At 31.9% G+C, this 12,155-nt stretch overlaps 4 protein-coding genes across 5 annotated transcripts; 1 reads left to right on the top strand and 3 right to left on the bottom strand.

Moving 5' to 3' along the window:
* Window positions 1-201: 201 nt before the first annotated feature.
* Window positions 202-1,634, bottom strand: LOC138939015 (F-box only protein 44-like). The gene is made up of 3 exons (XM_070306461.1): window positions 851-1,634; window positions 592-750; window positions 202-495 (listed from the first exon to the last, which is right to left on the bottom strand). Exons 1-3 carry the CDS (start codon window positions 1,436-1,438, stop codon window positions 289-291), a joined length of 954 nt encoding a protein of 317 aa, XP_070162562.1. The 5' UTR covers window positions 1,439-1,634; the 3' UTR covers window positions 202-288.
* A 1,906-nt stretch (window positions 1,635-3,540) lies between these two features.
* Window positions 3,541-6,936, bottom strand: LOC138939016 (F-box only protein 44-like). 2 transcript variants are annotated; one of them, XM_070306463.1, is made up of 4 exons: window positions 6,096-6,936; window positions 4,839-5,337; window positions 4,583-4,741; window positions 3,541-4,468 (listed from the first exon to the last, which is right to left on the bottom strand). In XM_070306463.1, the coding sequence occupies exons 2-4, from the start codon at window positions 5,313-5,315 to the stop codon at window positions 4,262-4,264; spliced, it is 843 nt and encodes a 280-aa protein (XP_070162564.1). In that variant the 5' UTR covers window positions 5,316-5,337; window positions 6,096-6,936; the 3' UTR covers window positions 3,541-4,261. The 2 variants fall into 2 exon arrangements, with proteins under 2 accessions (XP_070162564.1, XP_070162563.1); XM_070306462.1 differs by lacking the exon at window positions 6,096-6,936 and having other exon boundaries at window positions 4,839-5,617.
* Window positions 6,937-6,942: 6 nt separating this feature from the next.
* On the bottom strand, window positions 6,943-11,795 carry Unc-119 (unc-119 lipid binding chaperone). The gene is made up of 4 exons (XM_070306464.1): window positions 11,341-11,795; window positions 11,124-11,237; window positions 10,414-10,713; window positions 6,943-10,310 (listed from the first exon to the last, which is right to left on the bottom strand). The coding sequence occupies exons 1-4, from the start codon at window positions 11,486-11,488 to the stop codon at window positions 10,183-10,185; spliced, it is 690 nt and encodes a 229-aa protein (XP_070162565.1). The 5' UTR covers window positions 11,489-11,795; the 3' UTR covers window positions 6,943-10,182.
* LOC138939014 (sn-1-specific diacylglycerol lipase ABHD11-like) lies at window positions 7,360-9,272 on the top strand. Its single transcript, XM_070306460.1, has 4 exons — window positions 7,360-7,505; window positions 7,574-7,736; window positions 7,902-8,270; window positions 8,341-9,272. Exons 1-4 carry the CDS (start codon window positions 7,387-7,389, stop codon window positions 8,656-8,658), a joined length of 969 nt encoding a protein of 322 aa, XP_070162561.1. The 5' UTR covers window positions 7,360-7,386; the 3' UTR covers window positions 8,659-9,272.
* Window positions 11,796-12,155: the final 360 nt, after the last annotated feature.

Raw genomic sequence — 12,155 nt, 5'->3', positions numbered from 1 at the left:
CATCAAGACTTTGCATCGTATAATTTGATCAAAATAGCTTTCCAGTTACATTCGTATTATTTATATTATATATGGAAAACACACATCCAACAACTCTTTATTTTATTGAAAATGAATTTCTCATATATATATAAAATTATATATTGGTAAACCAATAACTAAAAATCTACAATTTAATAATAGATAAATTCTCTATAAAAAGTGGTTTTTATTATAGTTATAATATATCATTCTTTTTTTACAAAATTTTTTATATATATTAACATTTTGTGTATTAATTTTATTGTTTTATAATAATATCTCCGTACATTTAGGATTGGTGGTGAACCTCTGCATCATCATGCTTGTAGCAACCTGAGGAATCTTTATACGTATACACGCCCCAGCCATTTTCATACCGCAATATATTTCTCCACATGGTGAATTGCTCATTCCAGTGTGCATGAAGGTAATCTTTCTCAGACCACGTCCATAGTTTGTAAATACACGAGATATCTATCCATGCATAAAGAGCATAGAAAAACAACAAAAATTAAATATAATATTTTAAATTTGTCAAGTAAAACTAAAAGTCATTTCATGGATACTCACGTATTGCCATTTGTTCTGTCTCTCCCCTTTTATTGCATCGCAAAATCGAAACTTGTCTAAAATTTTTATTGTGTTATTCTTTTCTTCAACTCCTAACAAGTCAACCACGCATTCATACATCGCTGTGTAGCCCTTCTGACAGCTATACCATTCACTAATCTACAATATACAAGATATTATAACTTCTATATATTTTATTCTCAGAATTTTATAGAGCATTTTGAATTAAATCACTCGTCGCAATTAGTGATGATGATACCACTATAGGAGGCTGTAAAATATCCAGAATATATGGATGGAATCCCTCGGCGACTATATCAACTAACTGTGTCTTGCTACTAAACGCTCCAACTGATTCTTGATACGAGAAGTTGTAAAAAAACGTCGCAAAACAGTATTGTTTTCCTTCAAATATCGGTTCGGTCAACGGTAATTCCGGTACATTGACAGGCGGATTCTCGATCGACCATACACCGGTGCTGCAGCTGTAAATGTGCCAATTATTAAAAGACTCCTCGCCGGAATGATTCTTCAACAGATTTCTTTCGAATGGTGGTTTTGTTTTGCATATGAAATAGAACACATGCCAAGGTATCTCTTCGTAGCGCAGGAATGATTTATTCAATGTTAATCTTGCTTTCTTCCACCAGACGTAATTTTGTATTATCATCCTCCAGTATTTGCATACTAATTGGCAATTCAATAGGGTCTTATGATCAGCATAACAGAAGATTTCCGTTAGTAATTCAGTCGGTAGGTTTCTATTATAAATCGTCAATCCGTTGTAATTTTCATCGGATATCACGCGAGAAGAAGTGTTCGCAGTCGCGTTGTGATCTTGTGCCATATTATCTGTCAACAAATGCAGCTCAATTGTTACAATACATTACATTTAATCTTATAATATTATATGAATATCGGCGATGTTATTTTGACATTAGGTTGTCGCCAGGATATTTTCAAGGAAATGTATATACTTTAAGATAATGTATACTGTTTGTTTTGTATTGTTTCAAATGTCTTTGATAAAAGAAGAATATGTTTTGTTTGTATATGTATATAAATTTCTCTCTATTTATTTTATATATACATATATGCATAAATTTAGTATTCTTTGTATTCTTAATTTTTGAACAAAAAAGCTATATATTATAAAATTTTTACATCTAATAATATTATCTTGTTATTATTCTTAAATGTATATACAAAATAAGAGACAGGAAAACAAACTAAAATTGTAAACAATTCTATTACTTTTTCATTTCTCATAGAATAATTTATATGTCATAATACAAAACACTGTTTATAGTAATCACAAGAAATAAGTTCGCAGTTTTTGTTTTTACTGAATACAAGTGGAATATTTTTTCTGAATCCACTTGGGTAATGGAAATTTGACTTTAGGAGCATGTAATCGTTTCATTTGAGGTCTATAGCAATTTGTATACTTCGCAACTAACATCTTGATTATTTGTATGGAATGAGAGCTTGCGTGCAATAATTCTCGATGCTTATGTTCCTGTGACGCTGCATTACAGTCTTACTGACAGAAATAATTTTCCAAACTCTGGGAACGCAAAACATTTCGCCTACTATTTACCATCTGAATTTCGATCCCATTAGATTTATAATACTAAAGAGTCGGATTGTATTGAAGCAGCTGCGATTAAAAAGATATTAACAGAGATAGAGAGATGGCCTATTCTTTCTATTGTGATGTTTGGACATTATAATACAAAATTTGTTAAAAGACCTGGGATCCTGAAGCTTTTCAAATTTTTTTCTTCCAAGGCGCAGGTGACCTCCATGTGTGATGATGCTCCAGTAACTGAAATGATATATCTATGAATTTTTTTTTTTTTTTTTTTTCATGATAATTATTTATCATTCACATAATTAATATGTCCTTATATTTCTTTTCCTTTGCTTATATTGTCCAGCGATATTGTGTGTCGTTTAACATATGCCTCTCGCAAATCCTTTAAGCTGTTAAATTGATAGACGCTCTGAAACTATATTTTCTTGGTCCGTGCGAAAGACAGCTTTTATGATTAAAATTCTATAAATAATAACTATGCGAATAATAAGAAAACTCTCTCCATAATTATTAGATAAACATATCAGGCAAATATATTCAAGTGACCTAATCATCGTATTAATAATAATAGCCCGAAATTTATCGGTACTTCTTACGTTGCGAAAACTTACTAATATTGATTTATCTCGTTCGGGTAAAAATTTATATTCTTTCTATTGCTAATATTTGCATAATAATCCCTTCGTTAAATGTACATTAATTTAATTTCTTTTTCGTACTTTCGTCTTTAATCTTTTTTTTTTTTTTTTTTTTTTTTTTTTTTTTTTTTTTTTTTCCAGAATGACTCCGGTAAAACTAGCTTATACTTTGTACGGATCGCTAAAGAAAAATGGGTGGAATCAAAATGCAGAGCAATCTGTTATAATAATGCACTGTCTCGAAAAGCAATTGGAATATCAAAAACAATTCATCAAAAAACCAAGCGCAAGATAGTTCACTCTGGCAATTTATAAATTAATAATAACTAATAAATCTTAAAATCTCAGATCAAAATTTTTCGATATTTTACTTGAAAATGTAATGTACTTTTTATATTGTTAGTTATATCTGCAAAAGATATATTTTTATATTGCATTTAAAAAAATTATTGCACAATAGGTCATAGTAATAGACACCAGAAATCATGGTGATTCTCCGCATATGTCAAACATGTCATATGAGAATGTGACAGAAGATGTGATATAGCTTTTAATAGTGCAATAAATACATAACGTTTTCGAATGAAGTTTAATCGAAAGTTGATTAATGATTCCATTGCATTGTTTTTGTCAATAAAAGATTTGAATTCATAGTAAAATAGTGATTAATAAATCAGAATTTAATTCAAATCTATTCATTCCAAAACGCTAATAAAGAGGTAATCGCAACATTTATATGTATTTCTATCGTAAGATTTAAAAAAATCTGTAGGATTACATTCTAGAATTTATTTATTGGGCAAAATAGCGTTTTTGATTGACTAATTAAAACAAAGATACTGTTATTTCTTTTATCCTGATTAGCCAATCAAACACTATTCTGACGAACGAGAAATATTAGATGTCATACAGTTGGATAGTACAGTTAGTGCGAATAAGTTTTAATTTCATCCTCATTAAGCATATATAATACAATGAGATTTAATATGTTGAATCAAGATATATTAAGAACTATCAATAAAAGTTTAATCGCTTTTAAAGAGTATATGTTTATTTGATTAGAACACTGGATAATTGTTTCTATATGAGCCTTCATCCAAAGGAGTAATATATGTGCGATCAAGACTCTGCATCATATAATTTGATCGAAATAGCTTTTCAGTTGCATTCATATTATTCATATTATATACGGAAAATATACGTCCTCGTCCAACAATTCTTTATTTTATTAAAAATTAAGTTTCTTATATATATAGAAAATTATATATTGGTAGACAAAACCAATAACTAATAATCTACAATTTAGATAAATTCTGTGCAAAAATTGGTTTTTATTATAAAATATATATTTTTTTTTTTTTTACGAAATTTTCTATATATTGTACATTAACATTTTGTGTATTAATTTTACTCTGAACAATATAATTTTATTGTTTTATAATAATATTTCTGTACATTTAGGATTGGTGGTGAACCTCTGCATCATCCTACGTATAGCAACCTGAGGAATCTTTATACGTATACATGCCCCAGCCATTTTGGTACCCCAATATCTTTCTCCAGGTGGTGAATTGCCCATTCCACAGTTTAAGAAGGTAATCTTTCTCAGACCACGTCCATAGTTTGTAAATATACGCGATATCTATCCACATATGAAGAGCATACCAAAATAACAAAAGTTAAAAATATTTTTTATACTTATTGCCTAAAATATTTTTTTAAAATTGAGCCTAAAACTTATTTCATAGATACTCACATATTGCCATTTGTTCTGTCTCTCCCCTTTTATGGCATCGCTAAATCGAAACTTATCTAAAACTTTCACCGTGTTATCCTTTTCCTCAACTCCTAACAATTCAATCAGGCATTCATATATCGCTGAGTAGTCATTTTGACAGCTATACCATTCACTAATCTATAATATACAAGATATAATTTCTATATATTTTATTCTCAAAATTTTACAGAGCATTTTGAATTAAATAACTCGTCACACTTAGCAATGGTGATACCACTATAGGAGGCTGCAAAACATCTAGAATATGCGGATGGAATCCCTCGGCCACTAGATCAACTACCTGTTTTTTGAAACCAAATCCCCCGACTATGTCTCGATACGAGAAGTTGTAAAAAGACGTCGCAAAACAATACTGTTTTCCTTCAAATATCGGTTCGGTCAACGGTAATTCTGGTACGCCAACGGGCGGATTCTCGACTGTCCAATAACAGCTGCCGTCGCTGAGAATGTCCCAATTATTATCGAATTCCTGGCCGGAATGATTCTTCAATAGGTTCTTCTCGAACGGTGGTTTTGTTTTGCATATGAAATAGAACACATGCCAAGGTACCTCATAGCGGGGGAATGGTTTACCCAGTGCTAACCCTGCCTTCTTCCACCAGACGTAATTCTGTATCACCGTCCTCCAATATTTGCATACCAATTGACAATTCAATAGAGTCCCGTGATCGGCGTGGCAGAAGATTTCCATTAGTAATTCGATCGATATGTTTCTGTTACAAATCATCAATCCATTGTAATCTTCATTGGATATTACGCGAGAAGGAGTGTTTGCGATTGTACCGTCTTGTGCCATATTATCAACGAATGACTCAATTGTTACAATACATTACATTTGATCTTACAACATTATATGAATGTCAACGATGTTGTTTTAACATTAAGTTGATGCCAGAACATTTTAGAGGAGATGTATACTTTTATGTTTGTTTTGTATTTTTTTAACAGAAATGTTTTTTGTAAAGGACAATATAAATTTGTTTGTGTGTGATATGTAAATTTCTCTGTCTCTATAAATTTCTCTAAATAGAGAGAGAAATTTACATATCACATACAAACAAATTTATATTCTCCTTTACCAAAAATATTTCTGTTAAATTAGGAAATTAAAAATTAAGAATGTTTAATCGTATGTTTTGGACGAAGAAAATTAAATTTATGAATATATAAATGAATTATGAATATATAAATTTAATATTCTTTGTACAAAACATAACATTAAACATTCTTAACTTTTAAACGAAAAAACTACATATTATAAAATTCTTACATTTAATAATTATTCTCTTGTTATTATTACTCTCAAATATATACACAAAACAAAAGACAGGGAAACACTAAAATTATAAAATTATATTACTTTCTTATTTTCCATAGAATAATTGATTTAATGTTATAATACAAAATATTATTCATAGTAATCACAAGAAATAAGTTCACAGTTTTCATATACTGAATAGAAGTGGCATACTTTTTCTGTGTTTATTTACTCGAGTAATGGAAATTTGATTTTAGAATCATGAAATCATTTCATGTGAAGTCTGTGGCAATTTGTACATTTTGCAACTTCCGTCTTGATTATTTGCATGGAATGAAAGTTTGCATGCAATCATTCTCTTTTCTTATATATTTCCCAGCAATATCGCATGTGGTTTAACTAGGGTTGCCAGACGTCCTCCAGTTTAGTAAAATTTTTTCTGTCCTCCAATTCCAGCAAATGTTTTCTCCCTTTTTCTCATCAAGCGGTGCTATTTAAGAAGAAACTAAAGATCTCCCTGCTTCCTTCCCAGATAATAGATATAATACGGTATATACAGGGTATCCCCAATTTAAATGGCAAAACTTCAAGAGCATGTAGGGAACCGAAAAACTAAGATAAGAAGTCCTTTAGAGGTTTGCTCGTTTTTGCTCAATTTTAGAGAAAATCGCAAAAATTCAATCTCTCATTGTCAGTTGCTCTCTTGAGTTGATTGGCACCGAATAAACTTTCTGCGTCAAGGTTCCTTACATATGTAAACACTTGATGTTATCCTTTACGGTGCCAATCAATTCAAGAGAGCAATTAAGAGACCGAATCATAGATGCAATGCACCAAATATCACTAGAACAATGTCTAGCTGCAATTAATGAGGTCAGTGCTAGATGTAATGCTTGCATCGCTGCAAGAGGGCAACAATATCTGCATTAAATAGATGATAACATAAATAAAATGTAAATAAATAAGTAAAAAAACGAAAACTTATTTTGTTTCTTTTTTTGTGATTTTATCCAAAATGGAGCAAAAACGAGCAAACCTCTAAAGGATTTTCTGTCTTAGCTTTTCGGTCCCCTACACACTCCTGAAGTTTTGCCATTTAAATTGAGGACACCCTGTATAATAGATATAGTTTAAAATATATTAATTATATATATAATAAATATATCATTAGGGCTGCAATATTTATTCATTTTCATCTCTCTGCTAATGCCATGTCATCTCTTTTTTTTTTTGTAAAACTGCTTCGTGTCCTCCATTCGGGATTTTCAAATCTGGCAATCTTAGATTTAACACACAAGTGTCTCCTATAAAGTTGTTAAACTGATAAGCACACTTCGACAGATTCGAATATTATATTCTCTCGATCAGCGCGAAAGACATTTAGTTTTTATAATTAAATAAATTCTATAAATATTAACTACAAATAATAAAAGACCTCTCTGTATAATTTTTAGATAAATATATCAGACGAATATATTCAAGTATACTAACCATCAAATTAATAATGATAAGCCAAAATTTATCGATACTTTCTACATTGCGAAAACTCACTACCGACTTATTTTGTTCGACTAAAAATTTACATTCTTCCTGTCGTCAATATTTGCATAATAATCCCTTATCGTAAGTATTCAATAAATGTATATTGATTTAATTTCTTTTTCATATTTTTGTTTTTTTTTTTTTTTCAGTATGGCTTCGGTAAAACTAGCTTATACTTTGTACGAACCAGTGAATAAAAATGAGCAGAATCAAAATGCAGAGCAACCCATTCTATTAATGCACTGTCTCTTTGGCTCGAAATGCAATTGGAACGCACTACCAAAAATAATTCATCAAAAAACCAAGCGCAAGGTAGTTCACTCTAATAATTAATAAATTAACGTTAATAAATCTTAAAATCTTAGATTAAAATCTTTTGATATTTTACTTGAGAATGTAATGTATTTTTAATATTGTTAGTTATATATGCAAAAGATATATTTTTGTATTGCATTTAAGAAAATTATTGCACAACAGGTCATAGTAGTAGATGCCAGAAATCATGGTGATTCTCCGCATACATCAAACATGTCATACGAGGAAATAGCAGAAGATGTGATACAGCTTTTGAATGACCTAGGTTTTGAGAGAGCTGTTCTAGTTGGCCACAGTATGGGTGCCTTGGCCATGATGTATACCGCTTTAAATTTTCCACAATATGTCGAGAAATTAGCAGTTGTTGATATGTCTCCCATAAGAAGTCCCGTTTCTAGTATCGTGCTGATAAAAAAAATCTTTAAAGTAATGAGTTCAGCAACAGCAGATGGAAGTCCTACCTTATCAGAAGCATGTAAAATAATAGACCAACAGTTTGAAAAGTCTATTGAATCTAAGACAATGCGTCAGGTAATACTTTTCTGCTTTTCGTTTTATGCTTAAAATGGGAAAGCTATATTTGTAGTATATTTCTCTGCAGTTTCTAATAGCAAACTTGGTAGAAGTGGATTTGGGAAAGTACAAATGGCAAGTGAATTTACCAATATTGGAGCAAACATTCCTAACTCACATAGCTGTATTTCCCAAGGTAGATACAAAAATCTATGCGAAACCGACATTATTCATAGGCGGTGCTAAAAGTGAATATATTCAAGTGGAAGATCATGATCCGATTAAGAAATTATTCCCCTTGGCGGAATTTCATTACATAGATGGAGCAAATCATTGGGTTCACGTAGACAAACCTATCGAATTTGTCGATCTTTTAACGAATTTTATAAACAGTCCAGTCTTGTGAAACTCGTAAATATGTAAAAAAAAAAAACAATCGTAATTATTCTTTGTAAATATATACATATATTTCAGACGAATTTCACAACCTTGCAAAACAATGTGAAAAATATTAAAACAATATGTAGTGTAAAAGTAAAACTGCACATTATGCAGTTGATTGTGATCAAAAGCGCCATTAAGCGTCGAAAAACTCCGTCCTTATCAATGTCTTTCAGTTTTTTCGCTATCGTATGCATTATTATTGTGAGAACTGTATATAGGCTTTATTTAAAAAATTAGAGAACGAAACTAATGGAATCAAATATAATTCCATTCAAAGGCTATGTATTATGTGTTAAGCTAGCGCCAGACTATGCGCGTATTCGCAATTCGTGATTTGTAATTCGCGATTCGTGAACGGTATAAGGAAATCTGATTGATTGAGTCGGACGAATCATCCATCCACACTATTCACAAATTATAAACGAATCGTGAATACGCGCATAGTCTGGCGCTAGCTTTACTAACTTTACTATTGTACTTGAGTAATGATATTCGCTAATAATATCTCGCGCATAAGAAGAAATACTAGTAAAATATCCTGTAAAACTAAGTACTTTACGTCAATAATAATTTACAAATAAATATTTTGCTAAAAAAAGAAATAGGAACTATATTTTTCAACAAATTAAACGTAGCTTTTAGATGTTTAGATTAAAGCATTTCTATTGCAACAACATTCGCGTGTTCAAACTTAATTGCGACCAATACGCGAAATTCTAAGCTCGTTTTCGTGCCAAAAGTGACGAAATGTCAAACACTAGCCCAAATATGCAGTCTTGATCGTCATTGTCTCGCTGTACATGTGTCTGCGTGCGCGCGCGCGTTTGTGTGTGTGTGTGTGTGTGTACAGGATGTCCCAAATCATTTGGAACAATATTCGTGTGCAGATAGAACGGACTAAACTGAGTTGAAAAGTCCTCTATCATTTTTTTTATAACACTTAATAAAAGTGTTATTATTGAGTAAAGTCTATAGAGGACTTTTCTACTCAGTGGTCCGCTCTATCTGCACATGAGTATTGTCAAATGATCTGGAACACCCTGTATATAACTGTGATGTTACAACCCTATATATATATATATACAGGGTGTTCCATAATTTGCGGATCACCCGTCATGTGCAGGTAGAGCAGATGAAACTGAGAAGAGTCCCTTACCATTTTTTTCTATAACACTTAATAAAAGAGTTATTATTGAGTAAAGTTTGGCTAATCAGCGCCAACCTTTAGCCGGGCGTATGTCGAGGAACCGCGCGCTGTGAAGTGTGTAGCGGCGCACACTATCAGGCGTGCGGCTGCATAAGATCGGCGCTGATTGGCCAAACTTTACTCAATAATAACTCTTTTATTAAGTGTTATAGAAAAAAATGATAAAGAACTCTTCTTCTTCTCGGTTTCATCTGCTCTACCTGCACATGACGGGTGATCCGCGAATTATGGGACACCCTGCATATCACTTGCAATAATATTAATCAACAAATCCGCACACTACAATACGTCGTGCGTGTGTCCACCATTATATGCATAGTCGGCCTTATTGTGCATCACAAGCTGATTGTCGACGAAATAAAATGAGTCGGATCGCGTTTCAAATGGATTCGCAATCATTTCAGAAACTGGAAGGATATATACATTGTTTATGTCAAACATAGGATTCTTTGCTTGTACAGATTTAAGTAAATCATTGATGATTTATTGAAAACATTTTAAGCAACTCACCTAGATCTGCAGGCAATGTTGGAAACTCGTAAATGTGTTCGCATGTATTTTTGCTATTTGGTATGCAAAACCCAAATTGAAAATCGAAGGTCTTCAGCAATCTGTCCCGGAAAAAGTGTCGTTCTATCATCCGGAAATTATTGATCGGCTTAGGCCCTACGAGAAACTCGATTGTCGCTCCAACCGTCTTTAATTTGAGGAACTGCGGTGTGAATTGATATCGCACAAAACGTCCCGTATTTGCATCTTCAGATCCGAGTTCTTCGCAATCTGGTTCTGGCTCTTGATGAACATCGCATTCTGATACATATAAAAAATTAAAAATGATTATTATATGCAATTAACATTTCAATTTTGATTTGTAATCTAAATCGAAATTGTATAATCTTTATTTCCTGCATTATATATCTCAGTTTATTAACTGTGTGTTGTATAAATAATTTTGAATCTTTATATATTTAATTGACAGTTACAATCATAATATTTGTAGTCTTATCAAGTAATATTTAAAAGTTTAAAAAAAAAATAATATTAAATTATGTTATAAATTTATTTAAAGCATTATACAATTATATTTATTATATTGTATAAACGTAATATATATATGTTATATATGTTATTATTATATATTGTATAAACATAATATATATTTTAACATAAATTAATATAAATTAATTATAAACCTGATATCTAAAGTACATATTACATACCGCTAACAGGAGGCTTTGTTATCTCAAACAATACGGCGCCAGTTTCTAAATCTCTGATCTGAAATCTTGTAAAGTCTATATCGTAGACGTTGGCCTCTGGAGAGCAGAGATACTCTGAAACAATTATTATTTGTATGAGACAATAATTCATCGTACATATAAGAGAGATTTGCGGGTGCAAGTAACAATATTTAAACAACAAACAAATCGGTCATACTATCTGTAATAGAAGGTAATCGTAACACCGTTTCTGGAGTCACCGGGCCACCTTCGAGACTTCCATCGACGGCGTTCTTCGGATCGACCGTTGACGAAGTGTACGACGCAATCGCCTCGTTCGACTTGTTTTCGCTGTCCACGCTCATAATTTATTCACGGGCTCGAATACATATATTTAAAGGAATCAAGTTCGACATTCGATTAAAACGACGACAGGAACGATAATCGCGATTTGTTATGACGTTATTGTTAGCGATATGTCAATCGGCCTTGTCGATGGACGTCGTGATTTTATTACACGTTTATCAAGTCGTAATTTTGTTACACGTTTATCAAGTCGTTGCCAGCGCGTTTGTCACGACAATCACTATACGATTTATCATTTTATATGTAAATCAGCTGTCATTGTACATGTCATTTGTGATAGTTTGTGTTTCGCGTTTCCAAGTGTAAACATCCTGCGAAGAGAAAATTTATAGAAGCACGTTTCAACTGGAAAATAATGCCGTCAACAATTTATATACCTGATAAATGGGTGGGGTTTGCTTGGCACGTCATCGATTGGCCAATTCAAAATAAGATTCTTTGATTGGTCAATCGTTGCTGGTTACCCTAGGCACCGATTGATATGAGTGGTTGTGGTTAGAGTCCTAGATTATCAGCTATTTTAATCGACCAATCAGAAAGAGGAACAAGTTGCTGCCTCATTAATAATCTAGGGCTCTAGTTGTGGTCAAATGGGACGCTCCCTGTTGAGATTCTAGTGATTTTGAATAAAAATAATGGCTACAGATTTCCAACATTGGCAGTGGA

Source organism: Polyergus mexicanus, unplaced genomic scaffold (assembly GCF_030449975.1).
Source record: "Polyergus mexicanus isolate NDT 795.1 unplaced genomic scaffold, iyPolMexi1.0 SCAF_13, whole genome shotgun sequence".
NCBI classification, from domain to species: domain Eukaryota; kingdom Metazoa; phylum Arthropoda; class Insecta; order Hymenoptera; family Formicidae; genus Polyergus; species Polyergus mexicanus.
Note: the sequence above shows the minus strand (reverse complement) of the source record. Positions and strands in the feature narration are given on the sequence as shown.

Bases quoted from the DNA above. Each gene is read 5' to 3' on its own strand.
- LOC138939014 (XM_070306460.1), top strand. From the start codon at position 7,387: ATGATAAGCCAAAATTTATCGATACTTTCTACATTGCGAAAACTCACT. The intron at 7,737-7,901 runs GTAGTTCACTCT...ATTGCACAACAG, and splicing joins ATCAAAAAACCAAGCGCAAG to GTCATAGTAGTAGATGCCAG. The intron at 8,271-8,340 runs GTAATACTTTTC...ATTTCTCTGCAG, and splicing joins AATCTAAGACAATGCGTCAG to TTTCTAATAGCAAACTTGGT.
- LOC138939015 (XM_070306461.1), bottom strand. From the start codon at position 1,438: ATGGCACAAGATCACAACGCGACTGCGAACACTTCTTCTCGCGTGATA. The intron at 751-850 runs GTATCATCATCA...TGTATATTGTAG, and splicing joins TTTTACAGCCTCCTATAGTG to ATTAGTGAATGGTATAGCTG. The intron at 496-591 runs GTGAGTATCCAT...ATGCATGGATAG, and splicing joins GACAGAACAAATGGCAATAC to ATATCTCGTGTATTTACAAA.
- LOC138939016 (XM_070306462.1), bottom strand. From the start codon at position 5,420: ATGGCACAAGACGGTACAATCGCAAACACTCCTTCTCGCGTAATATCC. The intron at 4,742-4,838 runs GTATCACCATTG...TGTATATTATAG, and splicing joins TTTTGCAGCCTCCTATAGTG to ATTAGTGAATGGTATAGCTG. The intron at 4,469-4,582 runs GTGAGTATCTAT...ATATGTGGATAG, and splicing joins GACAGAACAAATGGCAATAT to ATATCGCGTATATTTACAAA.
- Unc-119 (XM_070306464.1), bottom strand. From the start codon at position 11,488: ATGAGCGTGGACAGCGAAAACAAGTCGAACGAGGCGATTGCGTCGTAC. The intron at 10,714-11,123 runs GTATGTAATATG...TATATGTATCAG, and splicing joins AACAAAGCCTCCTGTTAGCG to AATGCGATGTTCATCAAGAG. The intron at 10,311-10,413 runs GTGAGTTGCTTA...ATATCCTTCCAG, and splicing joins AACATTGCCTGCAGATCTAG to TTTCTGAAATGATTGCGAAT.